The sequence below is a fragment of the Equus asinus genome, chromosome 13 (genome assembly GCF_041296235.1).
Source record: "Equus asinus isolate D_3611 breed Donkey chromosome 13, EquAss-T2T_v2, whole genome shotgun sequence".
NCBI lineage: Eukaryota > Metazoa > Chordata > Mammalia > Perissodactyla > Equidae > Equus > Equus asinus.
Window position 1 is genome coordinate 9,637,881 of NC_091802.1, and position 26,598 is coordinate 9,664,478.

The 26,598-nt window shown below is 49.5% G+C and overlaps 1 protein-coding gene across 19 annotated transcripts in view; it reads left to right on the plus strand.

The window, feature by feature from the left end:
• The window catches only part of GAS7 (growth arrest specific 7), a 218,138-nt gene that overhangs the window by 109,462 nt on the left and 82,078 nt on the right, over positions 1-26,598 (plus strand). For 12 of the 19 annotated variants that reach the window (XM_044744435.2, XM_014864143.3, XM_044744450.2 and 9 more), the window contains exon 2: positions 21,808-21,928. In XM_044744435.2, coding sequence (XP_044600370.1) covers positions 21,808-21,928 — 121 coding nt within the window. Of the gene's footprint in view, positions 1-7,990; positions 8,226-16,445; positions 16,600-17,291; positions 17,389-21,807; positions 21,929-26,598 lie in introns of those variants that run through there. The other 7 variants (XM_070482331.1, XM_044744451.2, XM_014864145.3 and 4 more) reach the window with 7 other exon arrangements.

Consider the following 26,598-nt stretch of genomic DNA (forward strand, 5'->3'; position numbering starts at 1 on the left):
CGCAGTGTTGCTTGGGTGGAGGGGGAGACAAAGACTTTCTGTTTGGTGGTTCTCTCAGCACAGTGTCCCCCAAGCTTCCATGGATCCCCATTGTCGGCATGTGCTCGGACAGAAGGGCGGCATCAGTTATAAGTGCTCCCCACACATGGCCGGAGGCTTCGTCCGTACTGGCCCTGAAGGATGCTGAAGGGAAACCTGTATCGTGGCTCCAGGATGGGAGTGAAGCAGAAGACAGTCCAAGGCAACAACCAGGGCACCGAGCTTCACGCCCGAGCCGGATAATCCCAGACGGCACACAGTTCACTGGATTTCTGAATTGTGGGTCTGCACCAAGGAAGAAATGACTCACAGATGCATTTCTATGGTTGCTGCCCCGCTGTCCTCTTCCTAATTTTAATGGATCCCTCAGTGCCTGGAAAGTGAGCAGGGGTGGATCTTCACTTGTGTGCTTAAGAGAACCTTCCTGTTTCTTTCACACTAAACGTGAATACACCTTAGCTAGATGTATATGGCCTGGATCTCAGACTTTTTGGAGAGAAACTCATCTTTGCAGCTCAGTTCGTTCCGTTGTTCAACAAATCTTTGTAGAACACCCACAGTAATGAACAAAACAATGACCGTGCCCCGTGAGACTTTGACTTCCATGCAATTTGTCTTCTAGCAGTTTCAGAAGGGTGCCAGGCCCTGGTGAGCAGTGAGCAAAACAAGGTCCCCACCTCAGGGAGCTCTTAGTCCAGTGGGAAGTGTCCTGTAACCATTAATACGAATAGAGGAAAGGTCTGAGGAAAAACTGATTTCCTGGGGACTTCTCTCTTTGCCTGTTTGTGTGCATGATTTTTTATTATCTTTTATTATTTTTGCAATTGATTATTGATTTTAATCTATTCTGGACTTTTCTAATGGAGTAGTTCTTAAATATACATTGCTTCTTTATTTCTTTGCTTTTCTTTCTTTGCAATTTTGAGAGGTCCTTTTAATTTACCCTGCACTTTACTGATTTAACTTTTTGTACTTTTATTTATCCACAACTGGTAAGGTGATTTAAATGAGTAATTTTCATATAATCCTTATCACATCCATTTTCTCCTTTGTGCCACCCTTTCTATTTTGGCTGGTTTTTTCCATTATGATTTTCTGTTCCTCTTTCAGAGAGGCTACCACTTGCATTCTAGCAGTTTCCTGACATTTTCTTCTGAGTTACTATCTGAGATGTGCTCTTCCTTTGAGCCTTCAGGGTGGCATTTCCTCATTCTTCTTCCATGTCCGCCACCCCCCACCCCCCCCCCCCCCACCTCTTTACTGGTTCTTGAACAAGTGTAGACTTTGCATATACCAACAGACAGAATGTACATAGTCTGTCGCCGGCCTTGGCATGTGTGCAGTTGGTGGAAGGTTGAATCCCCTTCACAGTTGCTTACCTGTGGGTTCAATGATGCACCCATCTCCCTGTCTAGTTCTTGTTTTCAGATTGGCTCTCACTTAGTGTACTGCTGTTCCACTGCGTGGCTCTCTCTGATCTTCCAAACTGGTGGAGTGCATGAGAAGTCACTGTTCCCCTGCTCCCATCCCCGTGCACTGCTGCTGGGCATTTTCTAGGCTTGACCTGTAGATCCACGCCTCCTAGAATGGTTAGCACACCTCCCAAGGCCCCTGCACCCACCTATATGTCCTGCTCACTCGTTTTCTGGGAATTGCTGTGCCGAAATGGGTGATGGGGAGGGAAGAGCAGTTCTCCCACAGCTTCCGTGCCGTAGGGGGCTGGCTGCTCCACGGCCAGGTTAGTGCAGATCCTGCATCTCAAATTGGGGGCAGGGAACGAGGTAGGTACCAAGTGCATCTCAAGTTAGAGACAGAGCGAGGTGAAGGTGTGAAGTGCTGTTTCCCCTTTCACAATTCGTCTCTGTTTGTAAGATTTTCTCCATTTCCTCCACTGGCCTAATGGTTCTTGGAGTTTCTTCCCTCAGATTCTGATTGTCCACCATTTTTGTTTTTTTGAAGCTTGGGTGTGTCTTTCTTTTCTTCCTTTTCTTTTCCTCTCTAATAGGAAGCTGGCAGAGGTGTCGGATGCCCCTTACCATGGGTAGTCCCTGCATTTCCCTTTGCTGTTGTGGTGCTTTGCGCACACACCGGGGACCTCACTCCTGCAGTTGTGGGTATGTGGTCAGTAGAGAATTCAAGTTTGGTTTTCCGGGATTCAAAAAAGAACCTGCTAAACCATTTTGTGGGTGCTCCCTGGTAATTTTCCACATAGCCTGAAACTGTGTTCGTCAAAGTGGGCCTGAGTTTACAACTAAGGATATGTCAGATAATCTTAGATCATGTTGAGATGACAGTTTTTAAGTTATATTTATTTTAGTGTGTAATAGAAAATAAAACAACCAAAGCAAATACATGTTTCATAGATATTGTAGCTTACGGCCAGGCTAAATTCAAGTTCTATATAAGTCTGTTCAAAAAAAAAACTTACATAAATAATGGTGTAGCTGGTGCACAGTGATGCGACATGGGAAAATGAATGGCTGACGTTTGGGAGACGCCAAGCTGAGAGATCCATAGGTCTAGAATCGGGCCTGTTAGGAGGCCTTTCAACTGGGTGCCATTTCTGATATGTCCACTTGATCTTGGGAATCATTTCCCGAGATCCCCCACAGAAACCTTATGAGAGGCCTTGGACACAACCATGTTGAGTGCAAGGAACTGGCCTGGGACAAGGCACTACTCACAGTCCTGTCCTCTTTCTGGCTTTCTTCTATAGCGGCATCTGTCTTGCTCTCTTACCTCCCTTCCCTGGGTATCCCCACACTCACCAGCTCCTTGTGTGCTCATGATCAGATTTCCATGTCCCCCTCACTTCCATATTCTTCTTTCTGAGATTAGCAGGGGAAGCATCCTCTCCTGTAGTCCTGTACCAAAGTAGCATTTTCTTTGGTATCTCAGTGGACATTATTAGCTGTGTATTTCTTCCCACGATCCCCTCCTCGTTTGTTGTCCGTGACTCTGATTCTCAGAACTCCCATCCATTCATTTCCATCGTGTAGCCCGTGAGGGTGAGGCACTGGGCTGTGTTGGAGGGGGAAAGGATGAAGATCTGGTTCTTGCCTTTGAGAGTCTTGGAGAGGGGCCCTGGGCTGCTGCGTGCGCTAATGGAGAGCATGGAGGAGAGAGGGATTGGGCCACAGAGTGTCAGAGCTATGTGAACTCTGGATTGATCTGTAGGATTTCATCACCATCTCCATGCGGATGCTCCAGCTTCAGGTGCCCACTGATCCCTTTGAACTTGGGTATGTAGCCAAGAAACTCTAGCACGTCCCCCTAAACTGGCTTCCCCCACAGCTGGGTGTCTCTGGGTGACTGGTTCGAGCTTCTCATTCTCTTCAAAATCGACTTTCACTTTCTTCCGCTTCCCCCATGTCTCATCACTTATCGAGGCCTAGTCTACTTCTTACTTAATGTTCTTCTGCTCCAGTCAAGCCCTTTCTTTTCATCCCTGCTGTCAGGCAAATTCTGTATCTTCCGAGAAGCCTCCCTGGACCATCACAGCGGAAAGCGATCTCGCCCTCCTCTGGATTCTGAAAGCTCTATTGTCTGCCGACTTATCGTTTGGCACTATTACAGACTCCCTGGTAGAGTTATTCCTTTTGTTCCCTGTGTAGGTCTGTGCCTTATCTTCCAAATTTTAGAAGCCAGGTCCCTTGTGTTACACTTGCCTGCATCTTCCACAACGTTTGGGAAAGGGTAGTTAGTAACATTTAGTTGCTGGATTGATTGCGTAAGCCGAGGGACTGCATGTTGGGGTGGGGGTGTCTTCAAGACCCTGCACCCTGGAGGCTGCACGGGCTGATGAATAATTTTCCCCTTCACGACTGTGAAGCATTCGAAAGAGTGAGTCATCGCCATACCCAGATGTTCTTTCTTATTAATTATCATTATAAGACATGATTCGTCCTACGGAGGACAAGGGCCCACAGCGAATGTGGCCTATTTGGGTTGACACTTTTCAACTCAACTGAAAGAAAGAATAATAACGAGGTTGGTTGCATCTGACACCGTTAAACTCGGGGGGAAAAAACGCAGCTCCGTGGAAATGATTGTCAGTCTTTTCGCCTTTTGATCACGGGTTTTTCTACTGTCTCTCGTTTGTCCAGGTGGCTCCCTGTGTAGAAAGCTGTGTGTTTGCGGAGACCAGAAAGGAGAGAACAATCTGTGCTTTTCACAGCCAACTCTAAGGATAGAGGACTATCAATAAGCAAAACTAAAGTGACTTCTGGGTGGAGACGCTAGGATAACCCCAAACAGTAAACCCATTAGAATGTATTCACGACTCTTACACACCCTGAGATATTAACTTTGGTGAATCCTAAAGAATAAAGCCTCTGCAGGCTGGGTGGTCCTGCGCAGCTCATGGGTGCATTGTTGTCTGTGCATCTGCTCATCTGTGAGATGCAGTGTCGGAGTGGGGTCAAGGCAGAACAGCCTTAAAGCCCTCCCCTCTTTGCTGTTATAAAACCAAGATGTTATGGGCTGTGAAAGCTTCTATGGCCATTTTAATTCCGCAAAATCCAAAGCACTGAAGGTGAGCGTCTTGGCTGTCCAGGTGCAAATGAAGTTTTGCTTTTCTCTTCTCGTGGGTGGGAGCCCGTTTCCAGGAGCAGCGAAGCCCCTTGCTTCCTATCTCTGTAATCCAGTGGCCTCGCTGACCTCACAGGTCAGGGTGTGAATTCGCCACCAGGCCTCCCCTCCCACACCCCAGAGAAGATGCAAATAACTCAGCAGCCACTGGAGGACTCCTCACCTCTGGATACGATGCTCACTTTCTTGGGTGGTTTGGGACCATTTTACAAATGTAGATTAAAGCACTGCATTTCTCTTGTTTTCAGATGGGGAGAGAGAGAGAGAAGGGAGAGGGGAATCCCATAACCAGTTCCCTCCCTGCCTCTAGTCTCTCCCCAACATTGGATAGTTTTTTATACTCTGGCGTTGCAATAATTTCTCCAAAGCTCAATGCTGGTGGTGGTTTCTCCCCTGCTCCAAAGCTTGTCAGTGGTTTCTTCTTGCTTATAGAAGGGAGTCTGAATTCCTTAGCCTTCGTGCTGTCACGGCCTCCCAGGGTCTGACTCCATCGTAGCCACTACTTCTTTCACCTTCTATGCACTTTAAACTGACGGAAGTGATCCTCACGCCCTCCCACACTGCTTTTTACTGGGCCTGTGCTCATACCGGCCACAGAGCATCATCCCCTTAGCTTATTCCTCCTACCCACCCTTGCTGATCCATCCCAAGAGGCTCTGTTTTCTCCTCTATTAATATGGGACACTAATAGAAACTTCCTTGTTGATTCGTTGGATGAGTTGCGTGACATAAGACATGCGAAGCACTTAGAACAGTGGTTGGCCCAGAGTGAGCGCCCAATACGAGATCTTGTTGTCACTCCTGCAGCCGAGTGGAGCCCAACAATCGGAGAGGGGAGGTGGATTCCCCCGGGCAGCGACACCGATGGCACTGAGGAGGAAGAGGTGAGCTCTGCCGCTGGAGGTGGAAGGGAAGAGACTAGAAAGGTGGAACATGGACACAGAAAGCAGGGAGTGGATGTGTCCAGGGAGAGGCATGTTTTCATCTGCCCTCCAGGGGCCCCTGAGCATGCACACCCCTAAGCAGAGAAGCCCATGGTTGACATAAGGATGCTGGCTGTGCTGCCTCAGTTTCCCCGAGATTGAACACAGAAGGGACCACAGTGAGCACTGCTATGGATGTCCCAGCCTTGTCTTCTAGTTGGCTTTCTTGTCACCCTCACCAGAGGCTGGGCATGGTTTACCTTCCTTGGAGAGTCTGCCCCTGTGTGTCTCATGAGGTGGCTTATGTGTCACACTGGTTCTTTGATCTAAACTATCTCTGTGGGTCCCAGACTTTTGAATTTTATCGTGGCAAAATATACATAACATAAAATCCACCATTTTAACCATTTCTAAGTGCACAGTTCCATGGCATTAGGTACATTCACATTGTTGTGCAACCATTACCACCATCGACCTGCAGAACATTTTCACCTTGCAAAACTGAAACTCTGTCCCCATTAATCACTAACTCTCCATTCCTCCCTCCCCCCGGCCCCTGGCAGCCACCCTCCTACTTTCTGTCTCTGTGAATTTGACCTCTTCTAGGGACCTCAGATGAGTGAAATCACACGGTGTTTATCCTTTCCTGACTGGCTTATTTCAGTTAGCGTAATGTCCTCAAGTTTCATCCATATTGCGTGTGTCAAAATTTCCTTCCTTTCTAAGGCTGAGTAATATTCCATTGTTTGTATGCACCACATTTTGTTTATTCATCCATCCGTCAATGGACACGGGTTTCCACCTTTTGGCTATTGTGAATAATGCTGCTGTGAGCATGGGTGCACAAATATTGTTGGAGTCCCTGCTTTTGGTTCTCTTGGGTAAATACCCACAGGTGGAATTGCTGGATCGTACGGTAATTCTATGTTGAATTTTTTGAGGAATTGCCATACTGTTTTTCACAGTGGCTGCACCATTTTACATTCCTCCCAGCGATGCACAAGGGTTCTACTTTTTCTGCCTCTCACCAATGCTTGTTCTTTTCTCTCCTAATGGTTGCAAGGTGATATCTCATTGTGGTTTTAATTTGCATTTCCCTAGTGATTAGTGATGAGGAGCATCTCTTCATGTGCTTCTTGGCCATTTCTATGTTGTCTTTGGAGAACTCTCCTTCACCCATTTTTTAATTGGATTGTCGGTTTTTTGTTGCTGTTGAATCTAAACTCTTTTTGCGTCCAGGGAAGCTACAGCTCCTGCTCTTCCAGCCACTGCTGGCAGTAACAGCAACAATACTGCTGACATCACCCTCGCACTGTGTTGTGTTTACGTAGATCCGCCCCTGCCCCCTTTAATCCTCACAACAACCTTTCAAGAAAGACACTGTGACCGTCTCCATTTTTCGCTTGAAGAAACTGAAGCCGAGAGGCCTTGCCCTCGGTGTCACAGTGAGTACTCAGGGACCCAACAAGGGCACGCCCTGATCCGACTCTGTCCCTAGATGATAGGGCTGATATTTTAGCCCCACCAACCAGCTGGCATTGAAACCCCTTCATAAGTCAGCAGTTCATCCATGCGTTTGAGAGAAGAAGGGACATTTTATAGGAAACCACCAGGCCTCGGGACCTCAGTATCATCACCTCCCTCCGGAAAACCATATTTACTTCGACGTAAAGAATCAGTTCCTAAAATCCCAAAGGTTTGCATGTGACAGCAAAAGCACAGAAATGGGTGACATTTTAAGTGCTCAACCTTCAGCTGCTCCAGAAAGCTTTCTGAACAGAGCGATGGGATATATTCACCAAGGATCCAGTCCCTTCCTGCACTCACGTCATTGGCGGATGCAGCATTGCCCTCAGGGCCTAATCCTCTCTTTGCTTGCACCTAACAGCTGTGTGATCCTTTTCACCTGAGATGCACAGCATTGCGCCTTCTTTTGCCTGCTGTCTGTCTAGGTTTGGAGGTGGTGAGCGCAGCATGAGGGCAGGGGACCCTCGGCTTGCCCCTCTGGGGGCAGCAGCTTTCCATCCGTGGGCGGGTCAACCCAATGGTTCTTTGGGGGAGCATTCTCTGTTCTTTTTATGTTGGTTTTTATCTGGCCTTGGGTTCACACAGCTGGGGCCAGGGCCAGAGCCGTTACTTAGGGTTGGGAAGAAGTTGGCGGAACATTCCCCAGGAGGGCTTGGGCAGGCCCAGGGAGTCCCGCCTAAAATACGGTGGACAAAGGAGCTCTTGTCCACAGGCCGGGGGGTGGGAGGCATCTGGTCAGCGACACAGTCTTGGCCATTGTATGTCGTGACCTCAGCCAACTTTTTTTAGCTGAGAAAGGGGAAAAAGGGAGAGAGTGCAAAAAAGAAAGCCCCCAGAAACTTTGTATCTGGAAAGCCCAGAATGCGTTGTTGATTTCCTCACAAGAGCGGGAGCAGATTTGGAAGGAACTGTGCAATGCAGTGGGTTCTTTGTGAAAGAGCAGCAATGAGAAAAGCCACAGGAACATCCTCTGGGGAGCCCAGAACACTGACCCTGGGTTAGCTGCTTGTCTCAACCTCATTTCTCACCGAGGGTGCCATGGAGAGGAAGCTGGCAGGGGCCTGGCCCTGAGTCTGGGGACTTGTCAGGACCCGAGACTCTCCTCTGAGTTAGCAGCCCCCAAAGAAGAGTAGCTCTTCGCTGATGGTAAGAACTGATTCTGCTCACCTGCAGATGTGTGCTCAGCTTTTTCTGCCTGTTTCTAAAATGACTTCAACGTTTTAAAAAGCAGTTCTGGGAACCCCCTGGGTCATGGGCTCTAACTGTTGAGCTTACAAGGTCTGAGGACCCTGTGTGCTCAGGGCATCTTCCATGAGCCCAAGGCAGGAGCAGGGGAGGAGAGAAGACGTTGCCTGAGACATCAGGAGGGGAGGAGGAGACAGATTTAAAAAGAGATGTTTGTAGAAGGAAAGGGAGTCTTGGCTCCCTGGTTACCCGGGGAGCAGTTTAGTTGAAGGCGTGTGACGGAGAAGCAGACTGGTGACATGGATTTCCATTGTGGGGATTGGCGTCCACATCTTGCCTCTCCCACTCGACTTCTCCCAGATATCAAGCTTGGCTTCGACCTACCTACCCACCTGCCTTCTACCCCATGGCCCGGTTCTAGCTGGGACACTGTAGGGTGAAAGCCCGCTGGGGGACCTCGCTCCCCGGAAGGTAGTTGAGTCTCTGCCCAGGAAACCCGGTGTCTGCACTAATTCCACGCTGGGCTGGATGCTTCTGTCAAGTTTGATGGTGGTGGTTGCAGGGCTGCAGTAAAATGGTGAACGCTGTCTTGAGACTTAGGAGTAGAATAGCCTTATTTCACGAGCCTTCCTGCCTTTGGAAAGAGGGACCTCTCACCAACCAAGACTCTAGTGACCGCTATCTTGAGGCTCTGAACAGCTGAAAGAGGTCCAGTTTCTATGGAAAGGCTGGTCTGTCTCTGCACAGAACCTTCCTCCAGGACGCTCTCTCCTGCTGGCTGGATCAGTCAGCATCTCCGATTTTCATGTAGCTTCTGATAGAGGCCTGACCTGTGCCAGGAGGGGAGAGACATGCTTGTTTTCTAGGAGCATCATCCATCTCGCCGGCCAGTGGCCCTCCCAGGAAAGTTCACAGCACGGCTCCTCAAAGGTTAGGGTGCCCGGGGACCTTTAAAATGCAGAGCCTGGCTCTAGGGCGGGCCCTGGGACTCCACACTTCTAAGCAGCTCCCAGAGGCCCCCCGTGCTGCTGGTTCAGGGGCCACACCTGGAAAATGACTGCTGTAAAGAACCCAGGCCAATCAATCAAGTTCGGACAGAGTTAAGCTGCCCAGGACCTGACTGCACAGTGCTGGGGGTTCTGGTGCGTCTGGCCCTGGCTGTGGACCTGGGGCAGGAGGTTTACGGGGCAGAAGGGATTAGCAAAGAAGATGAACATTCTGGCAGTGAGTGGGGAAGAGCCCAAGGAACGCTCTTGGCAGAGCCTGAGGCAAGTGGGGTGCAGGCCATCGGCGGGTGTGCCCAAGCTGAAGGGGGACTGTGTGTTTGGGGTGCGGTGTGAGTGGTGAACAGAAGCACTCCCTGCTAGCAGGCCCAGAACAACCCTGCTGGAGCCTGCCTTGGACGCCGGGTGAATCCCAACTTCAGATACAGGGAAGCCCAGGATGCCAGGGCAGAAATCTGGTTGCTAGGCAAATAGAAGCCAGCTGCACGTGGCTCTGGGCATGGCAGGGAAGGGGCGGACACCGGCCCTTCGGAGGGACGAGCTCACCGTGGTGGGAGGTGGAAGCACAGAGCTCCGAGGTAGTGAGGGAGAATCCCAGGTGTTAGGGGCCTGGGCCACATTCCAGGGACAGTCTGATGCCTCTGAATCTGTCTACACTTGAATGTGACTTTTTCCTCCTACAAAAATGGCACGTCCTTAAAACTGATCTCCTAATACTAACATCCAGAATCACTGAGTATTAGGATATATATATTTACATATCTATGTATTTTATATATTTAAAAAAAGAAAAAACCCTCGGAGACCATCTGGTCCAACTTCCGTGTTTTTGAGATGACGAAATTGCGGCCTGCCAGCGGAGATGAAGCCAGTTGCTCAAGATCTCACGGCATGGCGGCGGCAGCTTCAGGCCTGGCACCCCGCCTCCCTGTTCATGTCCTGTGTTCTTTGCACGGTGCTGCAGAATGGTGCTTGGTCCCAAACCTCTATAGTAATGTCCTTGGCTGTCACCATTTGTCTAGTTTTATATGCACCAGTAGCAGAGGCTCCAAAAATGGCAGCTGAATTGGGTTGAGTGGAATTGCCCCCCTTACTGACACGTGGAAACTGTCCTAGCCCTTATTAGCTTAATCTCCCTCCGGTGCTCCTGGTTCAGAACCAATTAGGCCTCAATGGAGCCAGCTCCCGAAGTCAGAGGTCTTTGATTGGCAGCACCTGGAGCACGGCCGTTAGCATGTGGAGTGCCTGGAAGGAGTCTCCGTGGCCAGGGGACTTGCTGCCCTGGTTTGCGTTTGGTGCCCGTGGGCCGGCAATGAGCGACCACAAAGCTGAACCAGCTGGATTCCAGGCACAGGCAGGCCGTCAGAGATGCCTGCCCGTGTGCCCTAATGAGCTCCAGTCGGCCTTTCTTTAAAACAGCACCAGCTCCCGGAGGAAGCCTGCTTTTGCCTCGGAGCATCTGTGGCAGCAGCTGTGTCACTTGCCCTCGAAGCTTCCTTCTGGCGGGCGGATGCCCTGCGTGAGGTACCGAGCCTATGCCTGCCGGAGCTGGCAACTTTCAACTCCCTTCCTCACTTCTGAACTTCTTAAATCCGTTTGGGATGGAACAGAATGCTGGGTGAATTTGGTTACAGGAGTTTCTTCAGAGGTGTACCAACTTTAGAAAGATGCCATTGTTTCTGGCAAAGGCATTTGGGGATTTTGCACCTTAATACTGAAGAAAGGCTGGGGAGGGGGCCTTAGGAGTATACCCCCACGCCCCCATACAAAGTGTTGGCAGGAGTCTCTCTGTTGTTCCCAGGCTTTCTCCCTTGAAAAGGGACACTTGACAGGAGTCATCTGGAAGAGTCCTCACCCTTCTGGGAGCTCCCCAGGGAGAGTGTTGCTGGTGAGCGATCCTCAAAAAGTTCTTCGAAAGCATCCTCTAGGGCAGGATAGTTGATATCGTTATAGATAGAAGCTAGTGTCAAGAATCTAGGATGCATTTGGGGATCCTCTAGCACTCTAGGAAGTGCTGATCTCTAGCCCAGCTCCTTCCTCTGACAGGTGGGACCTTTCAGCCCTAAAGCCAGCACAGTGACTGGCGGCGGCAAGGGGAGGAGAATTAAGGGTTCCGCCTCCCCAGACAGGTGTGAGGTCATGCCCACAATTTAGTATCTCGGTTTGGGCTTAAATTTAATGATTTCCAATTTGTGTTAAATCACTTCCCTTTCTACTGGTGTCTGAGTCGGCATTTCCTCTCCACCAGTTCCGAGCTGGATTTGGCTGAGTCAATGAACGGCTATTTAGGCCAAAAGAGTTCGAGACCTCGTCCTCCTTAGAGCCCAAAAGAGTTTGGGAGAAACGTGCAGGAAAAAAAGTAATGTTTCGTCAACATGTATCCTCCTGGTCGGAAAGTCTCTGTCATCTCCTGTTTATGTGGCTGCTGCTTTTGCAAGCTCGCGCTGGTCATTTAAAGGCCTTGAAGTTTCCATCGTGGTGGTTTTGAGCTCTGTTACGAAAGACGTGCCTCGGGCCGTAGAACCCCAGTGTTTGAGGGCTGGCTGCCCTTGGTTTTACACATGAGGAAAGAGAGGGCCAGAGAGGCAGAGGGAACTGCGTAAATTACAGCTTGTTGCCTGGAAACACAGTCTCTTTCTGCCCAGGCCCATGTGCCGAGGCTTCTGTAGTCCCAAGGTGGAGGTGGGACGTCACAGTGGCCCACGCTATTTTTATCTGCCAGGGAGGGGGTAGGAGGAAAGGAGCCAACGTTCCTCAACAGCCCGTCTTCGGAAGTTGAGAGTTTGAATAAAATGTCTCTGTTAATCACAAGCGGGTGAGCAGAATCAGGTTTTCCTGCTCGGAAGCCAGAAGCTGGAACAGGCTGCCTTGCCTTTTATAGCCTTGAAACAGGAGGACCAGACATACCTTAGAAATGGGAGAAAACCTATGGGCTTTTCCTGGGGTTCTCCAGGCTCCAAGGTGAGGAAGCAGCCACATCTTCCCATCACTCCTGGAGCTGTTCTCTGTATTTCCGGAGCACCTGTGGGAACCCCCTTCCCCAGGTGGCCCTAAATGTGGCCCTAAGGCTTTTGGGCACTGGCTCTAAACCTCTGTAAGTGGCAGGAGCGACTGTGCTATTTGGCGGCACAATTGTGGTGATTGGTCAATGTGGAGATTCTCCCGAGAGATGCTGCAGTGGGCCTCTCTCAGATGCCCGTCATGCTGTGTGGTGCCCCTGGGCAGATGCCGCCAGCAAAAGCACCAGCCGTCTCAGGTACGAGAAGTGAGCTGACATCCAGAGTTCCTCATTTCTTGCATTGTCTCCTTTGGAGTCTATTAACGGGCCCTTCTGTCTTACATCGGTACGGCAGGTGGAACAATGATAAAAATCTCTTCGTCCAGTCTTGGTGAAGTAACGGCTCCTGCAGGAATGTGTGCAAGGCCCCAGTAGAAGGCACTTCCTACGCGATCCATTCCTTCTTACCCTCTACTGCCTGACCCCCAGACTCTTCAAGGCTGTGAAATGGCTTCTGACCTAGGAGGAGCCGTCCAACTTATCCTTGCAATTTGCACTATCGTCTGTAAACTTTTTCGTCTATCCTTGCCCCTCTGGAGACCCCATGTTTGTTCCAGCTTAGGGAGTTTTCCTGTGAGGGTTAACTTCCTGTGTCCTTGCAGAGACTACATTGTAATTGTGTTAATCAAAATTCCTGGTTAGCCAGATCACTCCGTTCCTTTTTTGGGTCAGAAAATAGGGTTTATTGTTCTGTGTCCTCCCCCTGCCCAGTCCTGAGAAACAGGCCCAGTGAGTTGACTGGCCCTCAGGGAGGTGCTGGGGGGCTTGCAGATGGGTGTTCCTGGTGCAGGACCCTCGCTGAGTCTTCTAGGAGCTAGATGCATCTGGAATGCTCAAAGTGGTTCAGCCTCCAGGCCCATGGCTGGCAGCTTCGCAGGTGCTGGGAGAAAACTCCCATGGCACTGATGTCCACCTCTTGTCGTGGGCACCAGTGACAGCCACGGTGTGAGGCTTCCTCTGGCAGCTTCATGGACAGAGGACAGTGATGACATGAGATGGGGTTGTCGGGGAGGGTAGCTGATGCATGTGAGGAAGAGTATGGTACATGCTCCATGGGGACTAGAGCTGGGGAGCCTGAGCGAGTCATCCTCTGGGCACTCGTGGATATCATCCAGGGGGTCTTCTCATGGGGGTGGAGGTCTGGCATGAGGGAGTCAGGAATTCAGGCCAGTGAGATGTAGATTATTGCTGTGACTGTGGCCTTATCCACCCCGAGCACTGAGGCCTGAGGACTTGGGTTGTACCAGGTTTGGAAGAGTCCTGGGGATATTTGCGTTTAAGTGATTAAAGCCTGGTTTGGAAAGTTCCTCTAATGGACTCAGAGAGGTGGCCCTGCTAACCAGGTGATTTCTAATAAGAGGGGTTTGAGTATACACATGGAGGGTTCTGGCAGAACCTCTGATGGGTTGGTCACATTTACTGAGAAATTCTGCAAATGGAGAAGGGGAAGGAAGAAAGGCCTCCCTCGTGGCACTCTTTGGCTTCTTGGTAAGAGCTGGAGGGGACCCTCGTGTGCTGGAACCCCTTTCCAACCAGAGTGGCTCAAGGGAAGCAGACAAACTGAGCCACACTGCTGTCTTTGGCTTCTGGAATGCTTTGAGGACTTCCAAAGGCAAGCAGGTGGTACAAATGCGGTCTTCAGGAAGCCCTGGGTTCCTCCTGAGTTTTCCCTCAAAAGTGCTTTGGTCCCACCCTGTCCACCTTAATAGATTCCAGGGCTCTGGACTCCCTGTGGGAGCTGATTGCACGTGGGGCCACTGAAAGAGGGCTAGAGGTCACACTCACAGTGCCTGGATCCGAGCAAGAGTCTGTGGTCTCTGGGGACCCTTCCCTTGTGTTGTGTTCCCTCCAGCTGGAAACCTGTCCCTTCTCCAGGGAAGAGAGGAGAGCGGATGCTAGGTGCCAGAGGATGGGAGCAAGCTGGGCAGGTACCTGATAGCTTCGGCGGGAGGGAGGAGAGGAAGACGGGCGGTGTTTCTTTTCTGGGGTGGGAAGGAAGAGCAGGTCCCTGCTTTCTTTCAGTGTCCTCGCTTTATTTTCTCCTACCTCTCCATCTTTTCTAGCGTGACCTGGAATTTGTGGTCTAGGTTATTATTTCATTTTTTTCACACTATGTATTCAGAATAGTGACACACACACACATGTTCTATAACCAGGTTTATGATGATTATTTACACATTTTTTTTATGCTGCTTTCAGTGTTCAGCTCTGGTCCTTTTTACCGTGACTTCTTCCATCTTCCTTTATTTGTCTTAATCTTTCAGGGAGTTGGAGCACATCTTCAAGCACTCTTTTCAAGCAGGGCACACAAGTGGTATATTTCCTGAACCCTTGTCTGTAGAGAAATGTATTTCGATCATCTGTACTGGTGAAAGACAGCTTGGCCCCAGACGAAAGTCTCAGCATTTTCCATATAACAATCCAGAGGTGTCTTTTGAAATGCGGTTACAGAGAAGCCTGAGACCAGCTTCATTCCTGCTCCTTTGTTGGCGACACCCTCCTCCCACTGACACGGAGATAGGACTTCATCCTCATCTTTGCTGTGTCGATATGTTGTTAGGCTGCCTCTGCCTGGTGGGCTTTTAAAATCTTTGCCTCGAGCAGTGCTGACCCTTCCTTGCTGCACGTAAATGTCTTCTTCCAGCTCAGGGACACCCCCGCCCGCCCCCCCCATCAACCTTTGTTTATAGTCTATTTTCTGTTACAGTTTTTATTCTAGTCTCTTCTTCAGGAACACCTAACATCCATATCTTGGCTTGCTCTTCTTTCCCTGTTTTCATTTTTTCCCATTTCCTTTGCGTTCCAGGAAAAACATTCTTAAATTTGTTTTGTACAAAACTAATGTTTTTCTTTTGGCAATATTAATTCTGTATTCTCCCATGTGGACATTACTTCTGTTACTACCTTTTAAATTTCCCTTCAATTTCGATCATTTCCTGTCCTTTTTTGTATCATTTTGTTTTCTTTTGCAAACCAACTTGCCTTTTTTGCCTTAGTTTGTCATCTCCTTAAGATGTGCTGTATCTTCCTGCCCTCTGTTGAGGTTGCTAAATGGTTTCCTGGGATTTTTCTTCTAGATACCATATGAGGTCATGATTAGAAGTTTGTTCTTCTCCTGAGGCTTCTAGATACTGTGCCTCAATGTTCTGGGTACTGTGCTGAGACTAAAGCTAGGAGCAAGATAGACATGGCTCTGCCTCTCTGAATCTTATGGTCTGTTTCTCTCTTGTGTGGCTTCTCTTCCTCCTCCTCCTCCCTCTGGCCAGGGCTCCAAATCTCTCGCCCTTCGAAGAACATGAGGATGCTGCCAGGCTCCATCCTCACCCCACCAGCCTATAAAACTGTGGGGAACTACACTTCCCAGAATGCACTGTGCCATTGCCATGGGTCTCCTCCTTCCTCCCCAGCTACTTTCTGTGAGTCACTCCCTTTGAATGGATAGAAAAGCTGCCAGAACTGGGGAGAACAGTACTGTCACCTGTGAGACAGAGGAAAGGTGCCCAATATTGTAGACATAGACCCTGAGTTGGCAGCATCACTGTCGGGGGTGGGGCCCTGCTTCCTGCTTTGTATCTTAACCTGTAGTCAGAGGAGATGATCTTTCCTTGGGTAGCTGTTCCCAGCTCTGTGTAGGAGTCTGTCCACCTTAAACGGGTGTCCAGCAGACAGGTGTGGAGTGGACGTGACTCTCCAGTCTCCAGCCCAGCTGGGTCTTGGTCTTCTTGGTGGCTCCCTTGCAGCCCCTGTCACTAATTGGTTGACCCATGTTGAGTGACAGTGGAGAGACACTCCTGGAGGCTACTCCTGGCTGCTGGGTCTGGGACTTCTCAGGGCTTACTAGTAATGAATGGGTTCCCAGGGACCGAGGCCTCCCAGACACACCCAGCCATGCGCTGGCTGCTTCTGGAGGTCCAGGCCAGCTGTGTGGTTGGGGAAGGGAGAACTTGCTGGAGAGTTCTTTGTGGAGGAGCCTTCAAGCAGTGCCAATCACGGAACTGGGCTCATTAGCAGTCATTGCCATGGCAACGGGTCTGCCAGAAAGTGGCTTGTTAGGCTGACAACTTCAGAGATGTTATATATAGATCTGGGCGTGGGGGTGTGGGGCCTCATGGATATGCCTTTCTTTAGAGCTCCTATTGCTTCTGGGTTTGGAGTGTGAGAAGACGTGGAAGAATTGGGGGGACCTTAAAACTGTCTGATCTGGCTGCTAAATCAAGTGTCTGACGACCACCCGTTAACATTGGCAAGTAACATTTGCTCCCGACTGTGGAAGGTAAGAGTCAGGTGTTCCAGAAGCCTCCTGAGTGGGGAGGAGTCCTGGGTTGAACTTGAAGAGTGGCGGAGGCTGTGGGGAGCTAAGTGTGGGGGTCGTCCTGCCTGGAGGCTGCAGAGACAAGATCGAATCTCTCTTAAAATAGTCTTTTTGAAGGATTTGGGCTAGGGGCTAGGAGCCTTTTCTTTAATAAGTAGCTATACAGCTAAACAATCTTTTTATAAATTGTGCTTATTAAAATTTTATGTTTCCAGTTTTGATTTCAGAAGTGATGTTTTCTCTCAATTGCTCCCTCTAAAATTGCAAATCAGTCTCTTCTGAGTTCATTGAGCATCAGACTCACCCAGGATACCTGTTAAAAGGCAGCTTCCCAGGCTCCAGGTTGATTTCGTGTTTGGCTCAGGGTTCCAGAATCTGCACTTTAACCCGCATCCCAGGTGACGGACTGGGTGTCCCAGGGACCATGCTTGGAGAAACACTGCTGTAGGGGGATTTGTTTTTAATCTCTGAGTCACTTCCCTTTGCTTGCCTGCTCTTTTTTTTTTTTTTGCCCCCTGGGGGAAATCAGTAGCCATGATTAAGAGGAGAATTTCTTTGGTTGTGTTGTTTTAAATAGGGAGACAAGGAAGTCAGCCTACAGCCAGGGAACGTGACTGCTTGGGTGTGGGTGGTGATATTTCTGCACTTCTCCTGGGAAGGCATATGCTCATTTGGAGACTGAGACAGCCAGGAGAATCAGGCCTGGGTTGTCATCCTCCTAGGAAGGGAGCTGGATGTCAGGTGGTCCAGGTGAGGAAATGGAGGTGATCATGGACAGTTGGGGAGAGATGGGCTGAGAGGGGCCTGGATTTAGGTAACTGGACAGAAGTCTCTAGAACAAAGCTAATATTTCAAAGTTTGGTTTTACTGTTTCACTAGCTGTTCAGGGTTGGGTGAGTTAGTAAACTCTCTGAGTGTCAGATTCCTCATTTTAAAATGGGAAAAGATGCCATCGATGTGGCAGTCTTGTTGTAAAGATCAGAGATAAGTGTGGAGGGCACCCCGCCCAGTCCTTGGTGCACTATAGATATTTGATGAGTGGGAGGAGTCTTAACGATGGGTGCAAATGGGATCTCAGCTCAGATGTTTCTTGAGTACCTACTAGAGTAGGGTTCTGAAGTGCTCTAGAAACCTCTTGATATTCTATAGGAAATAGGGTGAATGTGTATGTGCCCACTCGCCTCCATTTTGTTGGGGCAGAAGATCCGTGATTTTCTTGAGATTCTCACAGGATGGGCTTCTATATATAGTTGAACAGGTTGTTGACTGAACAAGGGGACCCAGATGAGGGGGGTGCCAAGGGAGTCTGCAACCTGGTCTTGCACTCAGGGGATGGCCCATCTGGAGGAGGGGGCAGCATTTCATAATTCCCGCAAAGCCATCCTGTGCGTTAGGTTAAGAATTTCTGACTTGGAAGAAACTGTCTGCCTCTCCCCGACTCCCACTCCCTTTGATCTTTTCCTTTGTAGGTAGGGCCCTCCAACCTCTGAGCCTGTGTCACCTCTGCTTCTAATTCCTTTTCCCATGGGAAAGAGCCGATAGAATGGGAGGGGAGAAGCCACAGGACTAGGGAAGGGAAGAGAAGGATTTGGCTTGGAAGGAAACTAATTAGAAGAGTAAGTTTGGCAGAGAACTTAATTGTTGGGTAGTTACTCACACTATATCCTCTTGATGGCTGTGGGGCAGCTCTCCCAGGAGGCCTACCCCTCCACACCATGAAGGATGAGGTAATGGTGGTGGTTTGGGCCTCTTAACTGAGAACCTGCAGGTGGGGAGGCCAACTTCTGGCTTCTCTACATCTTAAAAAAATTTATTGTGGTAGAATACACCTAACATAAAATCTATCATCAGGGACATTTATACATTCACAGTATTGTGCAACTACTATCTAGTTCCAGAACATTTTCATCACCCCAAAAAAGGAAAGCCTGTACCTGTCTCCTCCCCCCACCTCCCCAGCCCCTGGCAACCACTGATCTTTCTCTTTCTGTGGATTTTCCTGTTCTGACATTTCATATAAATGGAATCATACCATGTGTGGCCTTTTGTGTTTCTCTGTTATTTCACTTACGTGTTTTCAAGGTTTATCCATGTTGTAGTATGTCTCACTACTTCATTCCTTTTGATGGCTAAATGTTCCTTTGTATGGATATACCACATTTTGTTTATCTCTTCATCAGTTGATGAACACTTGGTTGGCTACTGTGAATATGGGTGTATAAGTGTGTGTTTGAGCGCTGTTTGTAATTCTTCTGGGTAAGTACCTAGTTGTCTCCATATCTTTTAACTCCCGACTTGTTTCAGGCCAGCCAACAGGAGGAGCTTCTTTTTGGGAGGGGGAAAGGCAAGGGGACTGTGGCTGCCTGGAGGGCCAAGGCAGACAGAGCACAGTCAGATGGCAGGCAGAGTGGGACTCGTGGCCATACTGGAGGGGGATGTGGAGACCGCCTTTGCCACATTGGCCAAATTAGAAAGTAGGTGAGGTTGGCCCGGGTGCCCTTCTCCTGCTCTCTTTCAGCACTTCTTGGCCCTTCCTGGTTCAGTATCAGGGGTATCTCCCTCCCAGACACCTTCCATAGCGTTCACACATGGCAGGTCCTGCATTTCCTAGATGCAGGAGACCTCAGGGCAATTATGGTACCTCGTTGGTCATCAGTTCTCAAATGTAAACTAAAGCTTATTCTGACCCCACAGAGTTAGATAAATTAACTAGAGTCATTCTAAAGAGAATGTGGAGCTGTGGAGACGGGACCGTGTCATTGTTGCTACTTCACAAGTAGGGCACAGCGAGTCAGAAGGTTCTGTTCACTCACTCAACCAGCCCAGCTCAGGAGAGGTCTCTTCATCACCCAGCCTTCTCACCGGAACCTATTAGTCAGTATCCTAACACGTTAGCCTCCCCAGCAGGTCTGTGTTTGCCTAAGTTGAGTAGTCTTAGGAACAGAAACCTCGGAGAAGTGACTGTTAATGGTGACATTTCAGACATGGTGATGGCAAAGTTGGGGTGTGGGCCTTTGAACTTCCACATTGCAGTAGGCAGAGGTTGTGTGAAGCCTGGTCTCGCTCAGCATTTAAACGGCCCCCCTTCCGCTGGGAACCCCCATTTATTGAGCATTCTTGGTGACAGGCACTGTCCTAGGTGCAAGTTTGTTATTGTTAATCTCCATGGTGTCTTCCACAACTGGGCTCATACTATCATCTTCTGTTTTGTAGATGTGCAAATAGATGCAGCTGGTTGAGTCATTTCCCTGGGTCACGTGGCTACTAAGTAGGCGAGTCAAGATTGATCCTGAGGCCGGAGGGCTGTTTCTACTGTGCTTCTGGGTCCCTTTCTCCTCAGCAGCCTATTTCTGGCCATGTCAATCTCTGACTCTTGCTTAAAACCCTTTAGCAATTTCCTCCCAGGTTATTCAGACAAGCACCATATGGTCTTCCCATCCTCAGTGCTCTAAGATATCTGACTCGTGCAGAAACAACCTGGCATCTTACTCTTCTGGTTCTAGAATATTACTCTCTTCAGCCAAGCCCCTGACCTCCCTATTCCTACTTTACTCCCAACCCCACTTGATCAAGAGGTATATCTCCCATATGTGGGATACTTTATACACACACACACACTTTGTACTCATCATAAGGCTGTTTGTCTGGCATGTATTTTGATCACCTTCCAATCTGGGAGCAGCATCTGGAGGCCCAGGTAAACTGCTCAGGTGTGTGCTTGGGCTCGATGGGCGTGTTCTGCTGGGGAGAAGGCGGCAGCTGCTGTCCACCTCACCAGCAGCTAGCAGTTTAGAAGCTGGTCTTCCGTACCGAACCAAAGAGGCGCTGCCGGTTAGCAGGTGTGGGCGGCAGAGCGTTCAGGGCATTGGGGAAAGCTTTTAATTAAATTGTGAAAATTCATATTGAAACATACATGACAGCTCCACAGAGGGCCACGGGGAGGCTGTGTTTACTCGAAGTCCCAGGAGCAGCCAGGGTTGATCCCATCCCCTCACAGGGCATCAGTGCACCACAGGAAGCAGGAGCACGTGGTTTTGCAGCCTTCAGAAAGCTGAGAGCAGCCTGGGGGCCGTGCATTTCTGCTGCTCGCTTTCAATCTATTATCTTGTTTTCCTAAGCAGTGGCCGTCGGTGACCAAAAACTGCCTCTGTGGGCATGGCTGGGGGATGCTGAGGATATTTAGGGGCTGATTAGTTTTAATACTTCTGAGTCGGGTCCAGTTTTGCTGAGAAATTCACAGCCCTTCTCCTGTGGCTAGAATCCTGATTTCAGTCAATTTACTTTCTTCACAAGGCACAGCAATTGCGTGGGCTGATTTGGACTGTCTTTCCTGATTTTTTAAATGTTCTTTAGCTAACAACTTTTGTTTTTGTGTTTATTGAAGAAAATTTAGATGGAAGAGAGAAGTCAAATGAAAAGAATAAAATTGCCCATAATCCCACCACCAGAAATCACCTCTGTCTTAGCATCTGTGTTTACACCTGGTTTCTGTATGTTGTGTATTATTTTTCTCTGCTTTATATTTTTAAGAAAAGTACTTCTCTGCAGGGTTAAAAGAATTAAACCACACTAAGCACATACAGTGAAAAGGAAGTCTGTTTCGCCTCAGAGTCCCAGTTCTCTTTGTCAGTGATTTGGACACTTGACGAGAAAAACCCCACCTCGCTCTTGATCAGTTCTCAGCGTTATCACAGAAGGTTTTACGTCTCGCTCTGCTGAGACTTGCATTAATTACTTCTGGTAGGTTCTCACAGCAGGCCCTGGGCTGTGCTCCGTGGTCCTGGGGATTTCAGGGTTCAGATGCCTCAGTGGGAGCTCGTGGAGTGACAGCCCCCAATAAGCACAGCATCCCTGCGAGTGGTTTTCTAGGAGCTGCCGAGGAGAAGGTCCAGCTCTGTTACCTAACTGGCTTCCCCTCTGTCCTCTAGGGGATGCTGCCCCGTCTGCAGGGGCTCTGGATAAAGCAACCGCTCCTTGCTCCTCACACTCGGGCGGGCAACTCCCGGAATCACACAAGTGCGGTGGTGACATCCCCCAGGGAGGCCCCTGGGCCACACCCTCCCTAAGGCCCAGCTATTCCAGGGTGACTTCATCTGCCTCTGACTTCCTGGTTGAAAAACAGTTGCAGAAATGCCAAATGTGTGTGACCTTTTCTTTCCTCCTCAACAGAAGCCTGGAATGGTCCCCCCTCCGCCGGGAGAGGAAAGCCAGACCTTCGTTCTGCCACCCGGCTGGCAAAGCTACTTGTCTCCTCAGGGCCGGCGTTACTATGTCAACACGGCTACCAATGGTGAGTCCACTCTGGGGAGCATCCTGCCCCAGCCCCCGGGGGTCTGTCTCTTTGGAGGGGCAATTTTCTCCTCCTGCCTCCACCTCCTGGTTTTTAGATTTTTTCCTTCAGAAATCAACCTCAGAGGCTGCTTTCCCCACTGGGTGGGTGTGGGTGGTGGGGGTCTGAGCCTGGGTTGGGAAGGCTGCCTTTCAAGACTGGGGTCATCCGTGGAACCCACCAGCACGCTGGGCATCTCATGGTGTGGAACGGTGTTTTCCAAATCGAGATCTCAAAAGGTTCTCTGGTCAACAGCTGGTTTAAATCAAGTTGAACAGGTTTAGCTCCTCCGTGATGTCTTAGAATTTGGAATGTGCTCATGGTACAGAAGCTCCCAAACAGGTGTTGCAAGTGTGGGGTTTTCCTAGTTTCATGACTACATCTCTTTCTCTTCCCTGAAAGATCTCACCGGCTGGCATCTTTTGGAATGTTCTTTGGGAAATGCTGGGGCTACTCATGGATTCTTTATTCTAACAGATAACACAGGTCCCACGTGCATTTCTGAGTTGAGCTGGACTGCAGCTCCACACCCCCGATTATTAGGGGCTTCCTGGGCCTTCACAGCGACTCCAGGATCCAGGAAGTAGGCTGTGGAGTGACCTTTGGGAAGGTAGGAGAAGGTTTACAGGAGAAGGAGTGGCAGGTTCTAGGATAAGGCGAGCAGAGTAGAATTGCAGGTTGTGGTCTTGCGCAGGGCAGAGGAAAACCTCCATGACTCCTGGAGGCAATTGCCCGAGAGAATGGAGAGGGCAGAAATACAGAAAGTTGGATTTGGTGGGAATCAAGGCAGAAGGTGAAATCCTACCCACATCTACCTGTTGGCTCAGCGTTGGCTTCTCACCTCCCTCGTCTGTGCCCACCTGACTTACGGCCACCTCTTCCCACCCAGCAGGACCATTAATATGGCTGCTGATGATGAGCCTACACTCGGAGGGGTCCTGGTGACAGGAGAGCCGGCTGCTACTGAGAGGGAGCAACAGAGAAAGCAGCTGACAGCTGCCACTCTGAGTTTGTTCATAACCCCTGGCAACCTGGCCTTTTGTGGGCTCACGGGGGGTGCTCCAGTTGAAGAGCTAACCGGGGTTTCTAGGAAAAGGGAAGTAGAACTATTTCTGACCGTTGTAATCTTAAGCTTCCTCAAAACAAGCACATGAGCAGCTTGCACTGTTATCAGACTTTGAAGTTTCAGGGGAGAGTGCGTTTATGTGCTGCTCCCCAACTGTAAAATGCAGAAATCGGACCATGTGGTCCTGAGCTCATCAGGAACTTAGATCCATGCATGTCCTGAATTAGTCACTCTATTGCAAAGGCACGTGAGGGTAAAAGTGGCTTTCTAAAATCAGCATTTTTGTTTATCCTTTTCTTAAATTAGTAATATATTCTTGGTTAAAAAAAAAAATTCAGTGAGTACAAGAGTTTAAAATAAAAAGTAAAAATCCCTGGTCCCTTACCCTGGAGCTGTTTATCATGCATCTTCTTGCAGAGATTCATATTCTCTCACCTTCTAAATATATGTATGGTTATTCTTTTTAATAAATGGGAAAACACTATCGTTGTTCTGTAAATTGCCTTGATGATGTACTGTGGGCATCTTTCTATGCTTGTACATTTCGGTCTAACTCATTTTTTAACATTGCTATGTATAGTCCGTTGCAGGTGTATGCGACCATTAATTTAACTAGCCCCCTCTTTGTCAAGGCGGTATTTAAGTCCCATCTTACACTAATAGACAGTGTCGGGCAGCTTTTTTCTGAGGTCCAGACGTTAGCATATGCTCCTGGGTCAGGGCTTTCTCCGGGGTCCCGCAGTATAGCGGTCCCAAGAGACTCTCGGCCAGGGGTCGCACACTTTTTCTGTAAAGGGCCAAGTAGTAACTATTTTAGGCTTTGAGGCTAATATGGTCCCTGTCACAGCTACTCAACTCTACCAATGGAGCATGAAAGCGGCCGTGGACGATACGTAAACCAATGAGTGTGGCTGTGTCTCAATAAAACTTTATTTATGGACACTGAAACGTGAATTTCAAATAACTTGTACGTGTCATAAAATATTCTTCTTTCAGTTCTTTTTCAGTCATTTAAAAATGTAAAAGATGATCTTAGGTCAGGAGTTCACGGGCCACATGAAATTGGCGTGGGCTGGGATGGGCCCGGCCCGCAGGCCATTCTGGCCCCTGCTCTAGGCTGTCAGTCATCTCCAGTAGAACTGGCCGACTTTCACTTCCCCTCCTTCTCTCTTAGACTCAGGGTAATCCCGGCCCCTTTGTCTTACGTTCTAGGCACATGCCAGTTTTGTTCATTCTTTATCTGTTTGATTGATGGGCTCATTCATTCCACAAACACTTAGTGGGCCTCAAATATGTTCCAGGCTGACTGTTGGATGCTGGGGATATAATAATAAAAAAGAAGCCATCCCTGCTCTCAAGGCACTTACCTTCTTGTTGTGGAAGCAGATTTTAAATAAATACGTGTTTGATTACGACTGTGAGCAGGGCTGTGAAGGAGAAGGCCAGGGTATTTCGAGAGCCTGTCCCAGAGAGACCCTGGGAAGTCAGGGGAGGCTTCTTGGAGGAGGAAATGCCCTTTAGCTGATCTGGGAAGGAAGTGGCGGGGCCGCTGATGGGAAATGCCTTCCTGATGGAATAGTTAGTGGTGTTTGGAGGGGTCACGCAGACCCTGAACGTTGTGTTGAGGATTTTGTTCCTTAGTCTAAGGGAGTGGGATGCTCAGCTGTCTTTCTGATTCTCCTCTGGAATCCTTTCTTAGACCAGTCTTATTTGGCTGCTCAGCTGCTGTTTTTGAGCCTGACTGCCTTTCTGCAGGAAAGGACTCCTCAGAATGTCCCCTCGCTGTTCTCACACCTGCTCTCATCTGATCTCCTGACCCCTGGAGGCGTTTGAGGCTGTGTCCCCTCACGGCTGGGCCACCCGTGTCCACCTTTCTGCCTCAGCTCTTGAGTCCCCCGCCTGTGACTCAGGCCCAAGCCCTGCGCTGCTGCCCAGGAGGCAGCGCCCCTGCTCTGAGCCTCCACCGCCATTCCTCCCTGCTCCTCGTCCGGCTGCCTTTCTTCCGGATGCTTCTAGTCTCCTTTCACCCCTGGTCACCCCTCTCGCAAAGGGCACTTGGGCCCAATAGGTATTCTGTCCCCATTTTTACACACATACAAATATAACTGGTTTTAAAGACCAATCGACATTTGTGTTACCTTGCTTTGGCTAATCTGCTTATTTTCAAATCCATTTAGGATTTTTATGGATGAGGATTGTCACAGTGCTGGTCAAAATGAGCACAAAATCAAACAAGAGGCCATCTCCTCCTTCAAAGGCAGTTCGACTGGAGGCAGAGAAACTGAGAAAGAGTCAGCATTGTGGGTGTTAGCATGGAAATCTGGGGGCTCAGGGAAGGGAGTCGGCAACTTTGGGTATCAAACAAGACTTCAAGGAGGGGGCCCCCTGACTCGGGGTTCCATGCTGAGTCCCAGCACGCACAAAGGCAAGGCAGCAAGGGCGCAGCTGACGTGTCTGGCACTGTCAGGAACCAAGAGGCAAGAGAGGGATTAAGGGTCTGACCCCCCCCACCAAAGAGCCCAGGAGGCATTTTGAGGAGTTGGCTCTTTGCCCTGTGGGCAGTGGGAAGCCGTGGATGGGTTCAAAGCGGTGGCATGACATGATCAGAAGATTGTGACAAGACTGCTTGTGCAGCAGAGTGAAGGAGTTGAGGACGGTGAGCGTGGAGCCGGGCAGACCAAATAAGAAGAGAAGGAATGAGGTCAGCACCACGTCTCCAGCTGTGGCTGCAGAGGAGGAGGTGGGGTCTGTCAGGCAGGCTGCGGCAGGTCAGGGAAGGGAGAACGCTCAGACTTCTCCGAGTTTTCTGCCTCGTGTGCTGGAGCCGTGCAGTGAGAATAGGGGATACCAGTGAGGCGCGAGTTTGGAAGAAAGATGAATCCTTGTTGGGTGTATGGTTCCTCGGGGCACATTCAGGGCGAGATGGCCAGCATGTGTTTGGATGGTTGTGTCTGTGACTCAGGGGGCACCTGGGCTAGAAATGGGAATTTGGGGAGCTGTGTGGGTGCATGGCTTGGCAAGCAGAGAGCAGAATGGATTTCACCCCTACTTGCCCCCTTGGCCTGGCACCATTGTGCAGTGACCAACCTGCACAACCAAAGGTGGTGGCCCAGAATTTGCATTGCATCAGCAGAGAAATGAAGTCATGAGAACGCAAGAGATCACCCAGAGCAAGCCTCTAGGAGGAAGGCCTGCAGAGCAACGTTTCAGGGAGGGGCAGAGGAGACTGAAAGAATTGTCAGAGATGGGAGGAGTCCAGGAGAAGGGAATGTCATGAAAAGCAAGGAAGGAAAGATTGTCAAGAAGGGGCAGTCAGAGACAGATTGAGATACAGATCAGATTTATGGTAGGATAATATTTCAAATCACTGGGGAAAGCACAGGTTATTTAATAAATGGTGTTGGGCCAGATGAGTAACAGGAAGTTCTAGTGGGTAAGTTAACGCAGTAATGCTGGAGCTTTCTTATGAACTGTGAAAGGCCATCAGAGCGTGCTTTATGAGACTTTGGGAAGTCCCCGTGTCCCCTTACACCCCATGGTTAATGGCTCTCCACGGCGTTTCATC